The sequence below is a fragment of the Phocoena sinus genome, chromosome 3 (assembly GCF_008692025.1).
Source record: "Phocoena sinus isolate mPhoSin1 chromosome 3, mPhoSin1.pri, whole genome shotgun sequence".
Classification (NCBI taxonomy): Eukaryota; Metazoa; Chordata; class Mammalia; order Artiodactyla; family Phocoenidae; genus Phocoena; species Phocoena sinus.
In genome coordinates, this window is record NC_045765.1 from 55,344,228 (window position 1) to 55,362,381 (window position 18,154).

General features: G+C 48.3%; 1 protein-coding gene across 1 annotated transcript in view; it reads right to left on the reverse strand.

Annotated features, from left to right (window-relative positions):
- Nucleotides 1-1,092: 1,092 nt before the first annotated feature.
- Nucleotides 1,093-18,154, reverse strand: part of PSD2 (pleckstrin and Sec7 domain containing 2) — a 51,117-nt gene continuing 34,055 nt past the window's right edge. The window contains exons 8-15 of the mRNA XM_032629226.1: nt 12,033-12,122; nt 10,911-10,954; nt 9,640-9,830; nt 9,398-9,468; nt 8,813-8,970; nt 7,746-7,890; nt 6,360-6,503; nt 1,093-3,119 (exon numbers count right to left, since the gene is read on the reverse strand). Of these exons, the coding sequence (XP_032485117.1) occupies nt 2,910-3,119; nt 6,360-6,503; nt 7,746-7,890; nt 8,813-8,970; nt 9,398-9,468; nt 9,640-9,830; nt 10,911-10,954; nt 12,033-12,122 (1,053 nt within the window). The 3' untranslated portion in view covers nt 1,093-2,909. The remainder of the gene's footprint in view (nt 3,120-6,359; nt 6,504-7,745; nt 7,891-8,812; nt 8,971-9,397; nt 9,469-9,639; nt 9,831-10,910; nt 10,955-12,032; nt 12,123-18,154) is intronic.

Consider the following 18,154-nt stretch of genomic DNA (forward strand, 5'->3'; position numbering starts at 1 on the left):
ACCCACTGACCTCTTCATGACCCAGTTTAGTATCCTCATTTGACCCTTCTGAGGGCCCTAAGTTTTTACCTTCAAAATTTTTAGTCAGAAACCACCTCCATGACCCCCAGGGAGCCCATCTACCTCTATGTAACCCCAAGTAATTCTGAATGGCCCCTTGATTAACTCATTGACTTTCACATGACCCCATTTGGTACCTTCATTATCTGCTCTGGATTCTAAGTTACCTGCTGAGAGTCTAAGGCCAGAGCCTAATCCGTTTCCTTGACTCCCCATCATATCAGCCACCTATTCATTCACAGGTGTGAGTGGAACCTAGGAGCAGGTGTGGCCAGAGAGGCCCCTTTTCTACTCACCTCTCAAATTCTGCCTTTGCGGCATCTTTAGTATGGCCTGTCAGGAAGAGGTATAGCCCTGTTAAGTGACTTTCCTACTACTACCCTGTCCCCCAGGAGCACTTAGGACATTCGGGTGGCTTCCTGAGTCAGTCTTCCCCACTTCTCCAGTTCTTTTTTCTTCTCTCTGCCAGGTCATTTTTGGCTTGTCTCCCCAGCCCTTCCAGAGTCCCAAATGGAAATGGTGACTGTCTGTCCCCCTCCCCACTAGACTGTGAGCCCCGTGTGGACAGGGACCTGGTCAATCCTTTTCTCACCACAGTATCCCCAGCACCCAGCACAGTGTGCAGCACTGTTCACCTTCACTGAATGAGAGGATGGAGGCTCAAGAGACGCTGTCCTCAAGGGTCGGCCCCCAGGAGTCCCTGAGCCCACGGACACTTCCCAGGACCACCAGGTGGCGCAAACCACTTATCACATCTCACCTGCAGTCCTCCAAGTCTCTGGATTTGGACAGTCCTGGAAAATGGACATATTAGGGGCAGAGGTTGTGGAGGGAATATGATGGTCCATTAGAATGCAGAAAAAGAAAGAACTTTGCTTTAGATTTATTTTCAACTCATCTTTTTAAAATTTCTACTTTTGTGTATGTTTTATAATGTACATAATATTTTAGTACAGTAGTACACGTATATAATTTACAATAAATAATTATACAATTAAGAAAGTGAACTAAAAGTTTTTTTACTGATGGGAGGCACAGCTAGTGCTCAGGGAAGCACACGTGTCTGCAGCGGATGGAGCCTGCTCCTCTGCTTTCACTCACCCACCCTCATGAGGTAGAGGGTGGGAAGCTGACCCCAAACTCAAAGGACCTTTGAGAAAAGGACAGAGAAAAAAGTACAGAGAGCTTTTTTATGTTGCCACATTGCTCTTTCAATTTCACTTAAATGAACATTTACTTCCACTCAGCAAAATGAAGGTGCCAGATGGTTTGGTTATAAAATACACTCAGCTGATCCAAATTAAATAACCTGGATTTAAATCACTACATCTCTCCACAGGCTCACAGGTCCCTTGTATCAAATGTGAGTGGGCTTGTAAACGTTGGCTGCTTAGTTGCAAGGTTGGCTTATTAACTAAATATGTTACCACTGAGGTCAAATTGCTGGCCAAACTACAGTAATCTATTTTAAAAATAGAAAGGATTTGCTCATCACAGCTGTATTGCAGGTGCCATCACCCCCACCACTGTCAGTCTAAGGATTGCAGGGTTTAAAGGATGCTAGTCTGCGATCATCACATGGAAAATTATTCTTCCCAGACATGTCCTTCACTAGCGTTTCTGAGTCACTAGAAGAGTACGAGAAATAGCAACCTAAAAAACAAGCAACAACTTGTCATTCCACCTTTTCCCAAGACCAAGAATTAATGGCTTCCATAACCTTCCCCCACCAAACATCTTTGGGCTTGTTGACAAATGGCTATTTGCAAGGCAGAGTGTCTTTTATTCCTGTAGCAGTAGATTTGTACAAGAGGCCACCTCTGGAGCTCAGAGACCCGGCAGCACCAACATAAAGACCAAAATATAAACAGGGCCACGGTCCCATCCCACTCACACCCCAGGATGCCTGTGGGACAGACGGGGCAGCACACACACACACTATTTATTCCAAAGCATTAACTGTAAGAGCAGTTTAAGTCACAGGTCAGCCGGAAGAGGGGGAAATAGGGTGAGAGGAGGTCATACTATCTCTACCTTCCCTCCCAGAGTGTCAGGGCCTCCAGGGTCCAGAGAGCAGCCCTCCTTGCTAACAAGTGCATTCTGAAATAGGCTTTTCCTACCTCTTATTTCATCCTCTAACTGATAGCAGTTCCAAAACCATCTCTAAAGGGGTTCCTTATATATATATATATAAATAATTCTTATATATATACATTTATGTCCATATAAAAGAAAGCAGTAGTGGCCTCGATGGATGGAAGATGAGGTGGACACACACTTGAGTGGAGAGAGCTTGGCACTGAGGGAAAGGCCTGGGTCCTGGGTTATTGCCAGGTGAGGCAGGAGAATGGGGTGTGGTTCCCAAGGCTGCTGAGTGGAGGAGGAGAGGATAGTGCTGGTGGTCTGCAGACCTGCTGCTGGTCAACTCAGAGGAAGGAGGAGGAGAAAGGGTGGGAGTCCAAGCTGAGACCTGGGGTCAAGACCTGCCCTCGGAAACAAGGGAGACGAAGGGAGGAACTTGTGAGAAGAGGAGAGCCTGGGAAGTCAACCACCCTTCCCACTTCTTGAGATGATGTCTAGAGCATGCACACAACTGGCCTAGAAAATGAGGCTCTGGGGTGAAGAGGGATGTGAGAGCTGGGGAGAGGGTCGGAGGCCCAGAGCAGCCCCAGGATGCAAGATCGACACCATGAATAGCATCTCCATCTCCTCGGCCCACAGGGCTCTCCACACTCCCCTGGCTGCCCAACAACTGCCTGGAGCTGATCCGAGTGGCCCCTGGCTGGAATTGTGCTCACTGACCCCTCTGGGGGCATTGCCTGCCTCTGGGACCTGCCCATCCATGCCAGCTAAGTATCAGGCCCAGTGTTATCCCTCGTGGCTTTGCTGCCAGTCACAGTTCCATGGCCCTGGCTGAGGGCAGGGCTCGAGTGTGTCTTGCGGAGAGAAGGGTCATCCCCCTCCAGGGTGGCCAGCCGGGCCTCAATCCGCTCCAGATCATCTGAGCCCACTTTGATTTTCACAGCCAGGAGGTGGATGTAGGTCTCATAACGGCTTTTCTGGGGAAAGGGCAGAGAAAGGCCAAAAACAAAGTCAAAAGACAAACAACAAAATGAGAAAAAATGTATCTTATATAACAAAAGACTAATTGCCGTAATATTTAGAGAGCTCTCATACATCAATAAAAAGGAGATAAACAACCCGATAAAAATATCAGGCAAGGGGCATGCACAGAAATTTCACTCATAATTTTTAAAAATCCAAATTAATTGGCAATGACTTATTGGATATGATACCAAAAGCACAGACAAGAGTGAAAATAGACAAATGGGATTTTATTAAAATTTAAAACTTCTCTGTATCAAAGGACACAGTCAACAGAGTGAAAAGGCAATCTACAGAATGGGAAAAAAAATATTTGCAAATCATAAATCTGGTAAGGGTCTAGTATCCAGAATATTAAAGGGAAAAAAAAACCTCCTACAACTCAACAACAAAAACAGCCCAATTTCAGGATGGGCAAAGGACTCCAATAGACATTTCTCCACAAAAGATATACTAATGACCAATAAGCACACAAAAGGATGCTCAACATCACTATTCATCAGGAAAATGCAGATCCAAACCACAATGAGTTATCACCTCAAACACATTAAGATAACTACTATCAAAACAAAAACAGGGCTTCCCTGGTGGCGCAGTGGTTGAGAGTCCCCCTGCCAATGCAGGGGACACGGGTTCGAGCCCTGGCCCGGGGGGTTCCCACATGCCACGGAGCAACTGAGCCTGCACTCTAGAGCCTGCGCTCTAGAGCCTGTGCTCTGCAACAAGAGAGGCCAAGACAGTGAGAGGCCAAGACAGTGAGAGGCCCACGTATCGCAGCGAAGAGTAGCCCCCGCTTGCCTCAACTAGAGAAAGCCCATGAGCAGCAATAAAGACCCAATACAGCCAAAAATAAAAACAAACTAACAAATAAATTTATAAAAAAAAACCCCAAAAAACAGAAAGTAACAAGTGTGTTGAAGTGTGTTGGTAAGGATGTGGAAGAATTGGAACCCAAGTACACTATTGGTGGAATGTAAAATGGTACAGCTACCATGGAAAACAGTGCGGCTATTCCACAAAAAGTGAAAAATAATATTACCATGCAATTCAACAATTCCACTTCTGGATATAAAAGCAGGACTGAAAGCAGGATCTCAAAGAAACACTTGCACACCCATGTTCATGGCAGCATTATTCACAGTAGCCAAAAGATGGAAGCAACCCAAATGTCCATCAGTTGATGAAAGGACAGCCAAAACGTGGTATACAAATACAACAGAATAGTATTCAGCCTTAAAAAGGAAGGAAATTCTAACATATGCTACAACACGGATGAACCTTGAGGACATTGCGCTGAGTGACACAGGTCAGTCACAAAAACATAAATTCTGTATGATTCCATTTATATGAAGTACCTAGAGAGTAGTCACATTCATAGAGACAGAAAGTAGAACTGTGGTTGTCAGGGGCTGAGGCTGGGAGGAGGGTGCTGAGGAGTCTTTGTTTAATAGTTATAGAGTTTCAGTTTGGGAAGGTGAAAAGGTTCTAGAGATTGGTTGCCCAAGAATGTGAACAGCCTTAACATTACTGAACTATATACTTTAAAATGATGATAAGATGACGTTAAGATGATCGATTTTATGCTATGCTTTTTTTTATTTTTTTTTTTTATGCGTTACGCGGGCCTCTCACTGTTGTGGCCTCTCCCGTTGCGGAGGACAGGCTCCGGACGCGCAGGCTCAGCGGCCATGGCTCACGGGCCCAGCCGCTCCGCGGCATGTGGGATCCTCCCAGACCGGGGCACGAACCCGTGTCCCCTGCATCGGCAGGCGGACTCTCAACCACTGCGCCACCAGGGAAGCCCTATGCTATGCTTTTTAACCACAATTTTTTTTTAAAAAATTAATCCAAATTAAAACAGCAATAAGACACCACTTGTTAAACCTATCAGATCAATGAAGACTATGTCCAGTGTTGGTGAGGGCTTGGAGAGACAGGCACATTCATGAGCTATTAAAGGGGCTGTAAATTGGTAAACATTTAGGAGGGAGATTTGTCTGAGGCCTTGACTCTGAGCTTCAGGTCCTCACTGCAGTCCCAGGGGAGGCAGGGACTAAGGGTCACGAGACCCTGTTCTCACCCAGCTCTGCCACAGGAGCTGAAAGACCCTTCATTTGGGGCTTCACCTCCCCTACCCTTCATTCTCCCCACCACTCCCCACCACCCCCAGTTAAGCCAGGCAGGGGGTGAGAAAGACCAGGGCTCTGGAGCCACAGTCAATTCCCTGGGTTAGGATCCTGGCTCCTGCACTTCCTGTGTCACCTCAAGCATGTGATCCAACCTCTCCAAGCCTCAATGTCCCCACCTGTAAAATGGGGATAATAACAAAACCCACGTCACAGAGTTCATATGAGGATCAAATCAATCAATACAAGGGAAGTGAAGAGAATCACACCTGCCAATCAGTGTGGCTTTTTTTACATCACAGAGAGAGTGAAATTGAGAAGACTTCCGAAAGCTATAAAGTGTTATGTTTTTCAAAAGGTCAGGCTCTATCCTGGGAGCTCTGCTCTCTCCTCTGTGCTGCAGTAGAAAATCAGAGTGGAAATCTAGACACTGAGAGGGGCGACTTCCCACCCTTCCTGCTCCAGGGGCTTCCTGACTTGGTCTCAGCCTCTCTTGTGTCTGTCCACCCCCCTGGTGCAGGTCGGTCCAAAATGGACACGTGGTCCCTGCCTTCCTCCCCCAAGTCCACCCCGCCATCCTTCACCCCATGGTGGGGCAGAACCAGGGGAGGGGTTAGAGACAAGATGGAAAGCAGGGAGAGCTCAGAAGGAGAGACCAAGGCGCTCTGCTTGATAAACCTATGTGAAAGAGGCACATGAGACACAAGGGGGGGAAAGTCACGTGGAGCGGGCTTATGAGTTCTGTGGTTTGGCCGTAAAAACTTCCCGAGAAGCTGGGCCTATGGGGAAAGGGGAGGTGAGGATGGGGCTTGGAGAAAGATGTAGAGGGGTGACAGGGGTCTCTGGTAGAACCCGTCTGGTGCCCTTTGAGAGACGTAAGTGAGGGCACAATTGTTTGTGCAGCTGGACTGTGCAGAGATTGGCCCACAGGAGACCACGGTCCACGACTACCTCAGGGGAGCCCCAAAAGCAGGAGCCCCTGGTCGGGGAACGATGTGGAATGCAGGAGCCGGCCCCTTCCTCCTGCTCTAGCCCTGTCCTTCAAAACCCCTCCTTTGAAGGGCCCACCTCAAACGTGAGATAATGCTCCTTCAGCCGGTTCTCCTCAGCCTCCTTGGACTTGATGCCCCGCTCGACCGGGTGACACCTGTGCTCAGCCAGCTCTGCAGTCACCTGCCTCAGTTTATTCTCATGAGAACGCAGCTGCTCCTCCTGCAAGGACAAGTCATGGACTGTGAGGTCCCACTCTCAGGAGGTCACAGGGCTGTCCCACCAGGAGCTGCTTCACCAAAGGGAAACTGAGGCCTGGCCAGGGTCGTCAAATACACAGGGGCAGAGCCGGGTCTAGGCCCAAGGGAGCGTTCCGCCGCTGCCTTCCTTCCTCCCCTCCTGCCATTGGCATCAGCTCTCCTAGAGCCTCCCCAGCAGGCTCAGGAGATGAGAGACCCTCACACTGTGTGTGGACGCAGACACTCCCTTACACAAACACACAGTCACCCAGACACAGCCCCTGGCTCCTATGAACCCTCACATGCACACAAACCCACTGGACCAAGGGGCAGCCCGGCCTCGGCACCCCCTGGCTTCATACGACGCATACAGTCTCTCACATTCATGCCCGGACACGTCAGATGGCCACAGACCCAGGATCACACCCAAAGACACTGTCACTCACAGACAAGTGCACAGCACACCCCAGCCATCAAAGCACAGCCAGACCCCTTTGTGCCATGCAGGCACTGGGTTGCACGCATTTGTGTGTGGTGTGTGTGTGTGTGTGTGTGTGCACACACAGACACAAGTATGGTGTAGGTGTGGGTTAACAACACGTGTGTATAAACATGCGTGTGCTTGAATGGCATGTGTGCACGTGGGGGAAGTGTGCACCGCTTGCACAGCCCCAGGGGCTCTGTGGAGAAGACCCCGGACAAGGGCCCTGACAGGAAGGGAAGTATGGCGCTGCCCCTGCCCTCCACCTCACAAGTAGTGGCCCACCATTTATCCTCCCCTCTCAAAAAAAGACTCCGAAAAATGGAGTATTAATGAGTAGGAGTTTTTTAAGGATTACAAATAAAATATTTAAGGGTAGGTGAGGGCAGCAAAAGAGCCCTGGATGAAGGGGCAGCCAAGTCTCACCTGTCGCTCGCTCCCTGTGACACACACATTCTCTCCCATTCGTCCCAGACACACATTATGCCCACAGACCACAACCACATCCACAGGACACACTGCCACTGGCACACCCAGGCCACTGGGTGGCGTGTGGCCTCAGTCTCCCCATCTGTAAACAGGGGTGGGGTGCGGTGCAGATGGAGGAGAACATCTACCCCTTCGGCTTGTCTCTTAGCCCAGGACCAGGCGCCGGATAGGCGCTGAGGGGAGGGCTGCTGAATGGGGGCCTGGCACCGCAGAGGCAGCCTCGGGAGGTGGTGTTGTGACCCCAGGAGCTCGTACCTGGCAGAGGCGAGTGGTGCAGGAGGGCAGCAGGGGCCGGCAGAACTTCTTCATGGAGCTGACAGCAGCTGGGAAGGCGGGCGCCGAGAAGATGGCAGCCACCAGGTTGATCCTAAGGATCCAGGACAGCATTTCTTCCTTGCTCCTGGGGACAGGATGGGAGGGGAGAGCGCACTGGCTTCTCACAATAGGACTCCCTATCCCACACCCAGCGCCCAGTACCCAGCACCCAGTACCCAGCACCAGCCTGGCACAGAGAGGGCATGAAGACCTCCGTGTAAGTGGGCAAAGGAGTGAGGGAGGATGGCAGGATGGGGGCTGGATGGGCCTGGTCACATCTGTGTAGGGAGCTCCCCTTCTGTCCCAGCTCCCAGGCAAGACCTGGATTTTCATGTGAAAATAAAGCTGCCCAGCCAGGTTCAGAGCTAACAGCCTGGAGCTAATGAGTGTGAGAGACCAGCAGGGGACTGTTAGAGGCAGCTGGGCAACTGGTCACCCCCACTCGGCCATCTCGTCCCTGCCCCACTACCTGGCCCGGCACGTCCACTCCTGTCCAGAGAGCTCACTTACCAGCCCCCACCCCTCTAAGCTCATCTGACACATGAAACCCCAATCTCAAGTCACAGGAGGATGGAGTGCAGGGGAGTGGAAAGAAGGTCTTACGGAGAAACTGTAGGGTCAGTCTTCTGCACCCATCCCCCCGACTTTAATTGGAGGATGATAAAGATCCCATCTGCCCTGTATTTAGGGACTTCAGTGCACATCAGAATAACCTAGAGGGCTTGTTAAAACACAATTGCTGGCCCATCCCCAGCATTTTTGATTCAGGAGGTCTAAGGTGGGACCAGAGAAACTGCATTTCTAACAGGTTTTTCAGGCGATGCTGAGGGGACCACACTTGAGAACCAGTGCTCATGGGGAGGGACCCAAGCTGTTTACGGATACACTCACCCTCATGGCTGCTGTGCAGGGGAAGCTAAGGGCGCCTCCCCTGAGGTGGACGAGGCAAGGGGATGGGGCGGTCCTGAGCCCAGGGTGGGAGCGAGGGTGCTCCCACTCCTACTTACGGTGCCTGGAAGAGGAAGACCCTCCAGTCGGCTGTCTTCAGCTTCAGCACATTGGACTTCTTGCTGTAGTCGGAGGCCCTGGTGGCCAGAGCATGGTGCACACGAATGGCGTTCTTCAAGTCGCCCTCAGACAGGGATTTGTCAGGCCTGTACTCATCCTGGACAGGCCAGGCAGGGGTTGGGCAAGCCTCTGTCATCACCAGGCTCTGGCTTACCGACCCGTACTTCCTCCACCCTCACTGTCCCTCCCTTTTGCTCTCCTCTCTGTCCCTGTACATCCCATCATTATTCAAGCTGCTGCCACTCTGATGCCATGCCCACCCCAACAAGACTCACCAGGCACTCCTCCCCAGTTGGTCTCAGAAGCCTGAACAGGCCTTACACTGGGTATCCTCTGAACCCCTGAACATTCAAAAGACCCCTCCCTGAAACCACCAAAGCCCCTCGTGAGCCCAAGTAAGGCCTTTGATGGGGGAGGACCCAGAATCTGCCTAAGCCCTAGGTCCTGCCCGGGACCCTCTGGACACCATAAGGCAGGGGCTGAGCTGGCCCTTTCTGGGTAAGGACTCTGGGGTAGTCTCTCACCTTCTGCAGGTACAGGATGGTCCCTTTGAGCACCGCGTAGAATTTCTTCCAGCCACGCCTCCCACGGGGCGCTGGGGAGGGGGGCACGGGTAGTGTGGCCACAACCAACCACCCCGATATCTCTTCCCTTGTGTCCCCTACATGTCTGCCTGCATGGGCATTACCAGAGGAGTGGCCAAGGGGCTGTGGACCCCCTCTGGACTAGCATCCCTCCCCATGCCCCTTCCCCGCCTGACACCCACTCCTCTTGCCATCCATGTCGGCGTGAGTCTTCCGGGTCAGCACACCATGCTTGTAGGTGGTGGCGCTGAGAGCCTGTGGGACATCCAGGAAGGGGTTGCTACCATCCAGGATCCGTGTCACCTTCTTTGTGCCTGTCCCAAACTTGTCATCCACCAGCTCAGACAGTGATTTCCTCAGCTCATCTTCATCACTAGGAAAGTACTAGGCCTGAGTACCACCTCCACGGAGGCCTCATCCCCACGTCAACATGCCCTCTCCCCACAAAACGCTCCTTTGGAAGCCAGTTAGAGGTAAAGAGCAGAGATAACGAGATTTCAGTTCCAGACCACAGGTCCAGACCTTTGTCCCCTCCCCTGAGTCTTCAATTCTGACATCTCTCCTCTGAGCTTTGATTTTTGGCCTCCAAGCTCCAATCTTCACCCTTGATCACAAAGCTGGAGACCTTACTACCTTCAGGCTTCCTTCCTCGTCTTCCTTCTCCTCTCTGAAAGCCCAGCCCCAGGGAGCAGTAACCCATGGCCAGCTTGCCCAAGCCCCAGGGACATGGTGAGGGAGGGAAGGTCAGTAGATGAGGCCTCTAAAGTCTCGGTTCCCCAGCCTAGGAGCCCTGGTATGAGAATGCCAGCTCTCCCCAGCTGGGTTGGGGTTCCTAACAATCCCTGCCTGGGACCTCTTCATGGAGCCAAAGACCCAGGCTGCCCTGGGGAGTACAGCAACTCCCCAGTGGAGTGGCAACTTTCCTCAGGAGGCTGTTGTGTCTCCCCAGTCAGCAAGGTCACCACACCTCTTTCCAGATGGCTGGGCACCTCCAGGTCTCACTGCCCTCACAGGGGAGGAAGTTAGGGGGCATTCACCTCTCCCCATTGGCAACAGCATCACCACCTCTACATGGTCAGATTACTGGAGTTGTAAAGGGACTCATAGCTCATGCCTGCCTACCTCCCCGAGGGGAAAGAGCTGTCATCATTGGGAGTAGTGGCAAAATCCCCTGAACAGAAAACCTGTTGTGAACATCATGAAACTAAACTCACAGTTCCATCTACTCCAGAGCTGTAAACATTGCACACTTTTTATCAAGACAGGAAACAACCCCAAAGGGGAACTCAACACCAGGAGCTGGCCAGCTGGCCAGGGGGCACCAGGGCCCGGGGTGGGAGAAATCAGCACCATGGAGAGTAACCGGCGTGACTTCCCAGTACCCCCAGCCACTCCCCCTCCCCCCTCCCCGTAATTCAGTCTCCCCATACCTGTGCCCATGGGCACTACTCACATGGCCCATTCCAGCTTTTCATTCTTGATGGAGTTGTAAAGTGTCTGGAAGAGGGGGAGAAAAGAGAGAGAGTTCAATGAACAGTCAAAGAAATCTCCATCTAGCAATGTGGATGCGGTGAGGGAGCATCTTTTCAGCCAGTGGGACAAAGTAGCTGTTTGATTCACACTTATTTATTGGATGGGTGAATAAATGGGGGGTGGGTGGGTGGATTCGTTTTTAGATGATTGGATAGACTTGAGGATGAGTGGGTGGATGGGTTGGTAGGTAGGTGAATGGGCAGGGAAATGGGTGAGTGGATGTGGAGTGTATATAGGGGACTGTGTAGGAGTGTATGTGTGGGTGATGGATGAATGGGTGGGTGCATGGGCAGGTGAATGATTGAGTTGCAGGGTGGGTGGGTGGATGGGAGGATGGGTAGATGGGTGGATGAGTAGACAGGGAGTAGGTGGGTGAAGGGACTGGGATTATTTGATCTTACTTACAAAAACACTCTTAAGTGCTTCCTGACAGTGAAGAACATAATTATGGTAAGAACAATGTTTATTTTTTGACCTCCGGACTCACTATTCAACTGCCCACCCTGATATCATCAGGTCCCCCTAACTCACTGTCTAAAACTGAACTCATCATCTACCCCCCAGAAACCTGCTCCTCTTCCTCCAAGGTGGAGAACTGACAGGGCTTGAAAGGCCAGAGTTCCACCTTGGGCTTCAGCCTCAAAAGAAAATTAGATTCCTGGTGATGTTGAAAGAATGAGTGGGCTTTTCCCTGTGGTAATGATAATGATGGTGGTGGTGAAGGTGGTAGTGGTGATAAAGGTGGTGGTGATGGTGGCGGCAGCTGTGACAATGGGTGGCAAGTTTGAGGATTACCATGACAGCAATAATGATAGTGGAGCACTAAAAACAAATCTCACAGAGCCTACCCCTCTGCCTAACTCAGGGAACACATAACAGTCACATGTTGAGCTGCATGCTCTCTACCTCTGTCCCAGAGTCATCACGACCCTGACCCCAGAATTAGGAATCTGGACCATCAGGATTTAGTGCGCAGAAACCTCTCTCCTCTCCACCCACCCTGGACACAGCTGGGGCCATGGGGACCCTTAGCAATTTATACCTTCAGCAGGTCTTTGGCAAAGTCTTGTCCGTCATTCAGCTGGTCCAAGTTGGCAATGAATTGCTGGCAGGACATCTTCTTGCCGATGTTCTATAATGGAGAAATGGTTCTGCCTGAGAGTAGGAATGGTGGTTGGTGTGGTCCCCACACCCTGCCCTGCCCGGCCAGAAGGGATGAGGCAGCATCAAGGGCAGTAATGAAAAAAGACTGCCTGGATTTCCCTTTGTCTCCCAAGAGTTTACAAAACTCTTTTTCACATTCAAGATTCTATTTGATCCTCAAGCGTCATGAGAGGTCAGGGTTCTCTTCAAACCCGGATGAAGGAGTCAGGTTAGATGATGTATTGTAATAGCTGACATTTGCTGGGTGCCTAGCATGTTCCAGGTATTGTACTCAACATGCATTATCTTATTTCCTTCTCACAACAAAGAGAAGGTGAGGTGGGTGCTATTATTATCCCCACTTGACAGGTAAGGAAACTGAGGTGCAGGAAGGTGAAGTGACGTGCCCATGATCACACAGCAAGGAAGTAGAAGGGCTGAGTGTGTCTGACACCAAAGCCCGTGCTCTCACCCGCTACTCCATGGTTAACTCTCCCAAGGTCACACAGCACCAGGACTTGAACCCAGGCCTCTTGGCTCCTGAGCAGAAGCTCTGTGTATTCCGTCACAACTGTCTCACCCTCTCACCTGTACAGAGGGGCGGCAAGACCTCCAAGAGGTAGGTGAAGTGAGGGAGAGTTTGGTCTTAAGAGAATCAAAAATCAATTTCCACCAACACACATGGGTACCCCACACTGAGCTGCACTGGGACCAAGGGAGCCCAAGCAGATGGTTTCACTCCAGGAGGCACAGACAAAGAGCTGGGAATGAGTGTATCCCAAAGTTCTGCCTTCGTTTTTTAACCAATGATTAGAAGAGGGGCTCCAGCCCTCCAAACCCAACACCTGATGTGCATACTTTCAGACCTGCAGTGTCCACATTTGAGGAAACGCTGGTGGCGCTTCACCTTTGAGAAGACAAAGACCCTTGAACACTAGATATTTACTTGTGTGGATTTTGTGGATTCCCAAGATTCACCTACAGATGGGAATAGGAATTCCCCCCAGGAAAGGATTTCATAATCAAATAAGTTTATATGTTTCAGAGTTTTTAATGTGCTTCTGTGTGTTAAGAGCCTCCAAGGAGAGGATTCCACGTACAGTGTCTCAAATTTATTGACCTTGGCACCATTTTAGCAAAGATCCTATTAACATCATGTGGGACATTCACACACCACAGAAAATAATTCAGAAAACAATGATAGAAAGCTTTATAAGTAGCTGGCAAGCAAGAATTTTCTATACCTTTCCCAAAGGGTTAAGGAGAAATGACCTATGTGTGCCTTAATATAGTATGTTTCATAAGTCTATGTGTATATTTTACATGTACATATATGTATTATGTATACGTGTATATGGTCATTTATGTGTACATTCGTAATTGAGGAGTATGAGGGTAATGTTGATAATATTGCCTGAGTTCCACACACGCTGAACATTCCCCAGCCATCAGTCAGGGGTGCAAAATCAAAAAATAACCAGGCAAGATTTCCAATCCTAGTAATGACAGACTATCTTATTGCAGATGAACCTTCCCATCAGAAACAATTGCTGGTCAAAATATTAATAAAACATCTATGTGAAGACACTGGAGAAATATAAGAGCAATGAGGACTTCAAGGCTAAAGATCCTGCAAATAAGGGAAACATGGAGGTGGTGAGGCTGACTAGGAGCAGCTTTCCTCTTTGAAGCATTTGTCAATTCTCAAGCAGTGGCCAAAAGGGTGAGCAACTGAGTGGCCAATAGGACTAGAGAACAAAAATTGGAATTCAGGGCCCACCAAGGACAAGGGGCCCTGGGAAACACTCTGGTCATACTTCAGCAAAACATCTGAAATTAAGAAAGGAAGGAAATTCTTCAGACAGAAGGAAAGTTATCTCAGATGGAAGCATGGAGAAGCAGAAAGGAATGAAGAGCAACAAAAAGGGTGGCTAAGTCTAAATGAATATTGACTGTGCAAAATAATAAAGTTTTCTGGGGAATAAAATATAGAAAGAGATATAATATTTATAAGGATGATAACAGTAGTATGTAAGTTGAGAAGACAAATAAATTAAGTTGAGGCATTTTAAGGTTATTTCATTTCCCAGGATGTGGTAAAAAGTACTTTAATAAGTCAGGGATGCATATTGCAAACCACAAAAAGAATTCTAAAAGAATTCACAACTAACAAGCTAACAGGGAGAAACGGAATTCTAAAAAAATACTTAAATCCAAAAGTAGGCAAGAAAGGAGAAAAAAAAAAAGCAATATAGACCAGATGAGTCAAAGAGAAAACAAAGAGTAACCTGGTATGTTTGAACTCAAATATATTAGTAATTCATTAAATGGTACAATTAAAAGGCAAAGATGAATAGACACCTCTTAAATATAAAGGGACAGAAATCTTGGAAAAAGGACAGAAAAAAGATATACATGCAAACACTAGCAAAAGAACTCCAGTATAACTACACTAATAACTGACAAAATAGACTTAAAGGCAAGAAGCATTACTAGAAACAGAGACATCTCATAATGATAAAAGGGTCAATCTACCAGAAGATATAAGCATCCTAAATTTGTATGCACCTAATAACACAGTCTCAAAAAATAAAAGACAGGGGCTTCCCTGGTGGCGCAGTGGTTGAGAGTCCGCCTGCCGATGCAGGGGACACGGGTTCGTGCCCCGGTCTGGGAAGATCCCACATGCCGCGGAGCGGCTGGGCCCGTGAGCCATGGCCGCTGAGCCTGCGTGTCCGGAGCCTGTGCTCCGCAACGGGAGAGGCCACAACAGTGAGAGGCCTGCGTACCGAAAAAAACAAAAATAAAAGACAAAAATTGACAGAACTAAAAAGAGAAAGACATTCACAATCTTGGTTGGAGATTTTAACACTGCTTTCTCAGTAACAAGAACAAAAATACTAAGCAATTAATTTGTTAATAGCAATCAATTAATTAATGCCAACAAATTAGAAAACCTAGATAAAATAAACAAATTCCTAGAAACACAGAAACTACCAAAACTGGCTCAAGCAAAAATAGGAAATCTGAATACACCTAAAAAGAAGTAGAGATTCAATCAGTAATCAAAAACTACACAAAAGAAAAGTCTAAGACCAGATGGCTTCACCAGTGAAGTTTATCAAACATTTAAAGAAAAATTAACACCAATACTTCTTTTTTTTTTTTTGCAGTATGTGGGCCTTCTGTGGAGCACAGGCTCCGAACGCGCCGGCCCAGTGGCCATGGCTCACGGGCCCATCTGCTCCGCGGCATATGGGATCTTCCCGGACCGGGTCACAAACCCGCGTACCCCTGCATCAGCAGGCGGACTCCCAACCGCTGCGCCACCAGGGAATCCCCAACACCAATACTTCTTAAGCTCTATCCAAAACTTGAAAAAGAGGGAACACTTCCTAACTCATTCTATAAGGCCAGCATTACCTTGATACCAAAACCAGACAAAAAAATCACAAGAAAATAAAACTATAGAACAGTATCCCCTATAAATATAAATGTAAAAACCCTCAACAAAATACTAGCAAACAGCAGCATACTAAAAGGATTATGGACTTCCCTGGTGGTCCAGTGGTTAAGAATCCACCTGCCAATGCAGGGAACACGGGTTCAAGCCCTGGTCCAGGAAGATCCCACATACCGTGGAGCAACTAAGCCTGTGCACCACAACTACTGAGCCTGCACTGTAGAGCCCGCAAGGCACAAATACTGAGCCCACGTGCCACAACTATTGAAGCCTGTGCGCCTAGAGCACATGTTCCACAACAAGAGAAGCCACCACAATGAGAAGCCTGCACACCGCAACGAAGAGCAGCCCCCACTCGCCACGACTAGAGAAAGCCTGCGCACAGTAACGAAGACCCAACGCAGCCAAAAGTAAATAAATAAATAAATTTATTTTTTAAAAAAGGATTATAGGGCTTCCCTGGTGGCGCAGTGGTTGAGAGTCCGCCTGCCGATGCAGGGGACGCGGGTTCGTGCCCCGGTCCGGGAGGATCCCATGTGCCGCGGAGCGGCTGGGCCCGTGAGCCATGGCCGCTGAGCCTGCGCGTCTGGAGCCTGTGCTCCGCAACGGGAGAGGCCACAGCAGTGAGAGGCCCGCGTACCGCAAAAAAAAAAAAAAAGGATTATATATCATGACCAAGTGGAATGCATCCCAGGAATGCAAGGGTAGTTCAACATATAAAAATCTATTAACAGGGGTTTCCCTGGTGGCGCAGTGGTTGGGAGTCCTCCTGCCAATGCAGGGGACATGGGTTCAGGCCCTGGTCTGGGAGGATCCCACATGCCATGGAGTAACTAAGCCCGTGCGCCACAATTACTGGGCCTGTGCTCTAGAGCCCGTGAGCCACAAGTACTGAAGCCCGTCCGCCTAGAGCCCGTGCTCCCCAACAAGTGAAGCCACCGCAATAAGCCCACTCACCTCAACGAAAGAAAGCCCACGCGTAGCAACAAAGACCCAATGCAGCCAAAAATAAATAAGTTTTTTTAAAAAAATCTATTAACATAATACAGCACATTAATAGAAAGAAGGGGGGTAAAACACATGATCATTTCAATTGGTGCAGAAAAAGCATTTGGCAAGATTCAACACTTCTTTCATGGAAAAAACACTCAACAAACTAGGAATAGAAGAGAACTTCCTCAACGTGATAAAAGGCATTTATGAAAAACACACAGCTAACATCACACACTCTGGTGAAAGACTGAAAGCTTTCCCCCTAAGATCAGGAAAAGGCAAGAATATCCATTTCCCCCATTTCTATTCAACATTGTACTAGAAGTTCTAGCCAGAGCAATTAGACAAGAAAAATAAAAGTCCCCCAAATTAGAAAGAAAGAAGTGAAATTATCTCTATTCACAGATGAAATGATCTCATATACAGAAAATCCTAAAGAACCCACCAAAAATCTATTAGAGCTAATACACAAATTCAGTAAAGTTGCAAGATATAAGAGCAACATATAAAATCAATTACATTTCTATATGTTAGTAATGAACAATCATAAAATGAAATTAAGAAAACAATTCCATGTACAGTAGCATCAAAAGGAATAAAGTACTCAGAAACAAATTTAACCAAAGAGGTAAAAGACTTGTACATTGAGAACTAAAAAAGGTTGCTGAAAGAAATTAATGACATAAATAAATATAAAAACATCCTGTGTTCATGGACTGGAAGACTTAATATAGTTAAGATGGTAATACTTCACAAATAGATCTACAGATTCAATACAATTTCTATCAAAATCCCAATGGCCTTTTTTGCAGAAATGTAAAAGCTTATCCTCAAATCCATATGGAATTGTAAGGGATCCCAAGAGCCAAAACAATCTTGGAAAAGAACACTTTCTGATTTCAAAACTTACTACAGAGCTAGACTAATCAAAACAGTGGGACAGGGCTTCCCTGGTGGCGCAGTGGTTGAGAGTCCGCCTGCCGATGCAGGGGACACGGGTTCGCGCCCCGGTCCGGGAAGATCCCACATGCCGCAGAGCAGCTGGGCCCGTGAGCCATGGCCGCTGAGCCTGCGCGTCCGGAGCCTGTGCTCCGTAACGGGAGAGGCCACAGCAGTGAGAGGCCAGCGTACCGCAAAAAAAAAAAAAAAAAAAAAAAAAAAAAACAGTGGGACACTGGCATGAGAATAGATATATACATCAGTGGCATAGAATTAAGACTCCAGAAATAAACCCATACATCTATGGTCAATTGAATTTTTTAATTGAGTAAATCTGATATGTAACATTGTGTAAGTTTAAGGTGTACACTGTGTTACTTTGTTTTTCTGTTGTTGGTGTTTTTTGCGGCGAGGCCACACCATACAGCACATCGGATCTTAGTTCCCTGACCAAGGATCAAACCCATGCCCCCAGCATTGGGAGCATGGAGTCTTAATCACTGGACCACCAGGGAAGTCCCTACACTGTGTTACTTCAATACATTTATAAATTGTAATGCTATGATCACCTGATTTTTACAAGTGTACCAAGACCATCCAATGGGGAAAGAATAGTCTCTTCAACA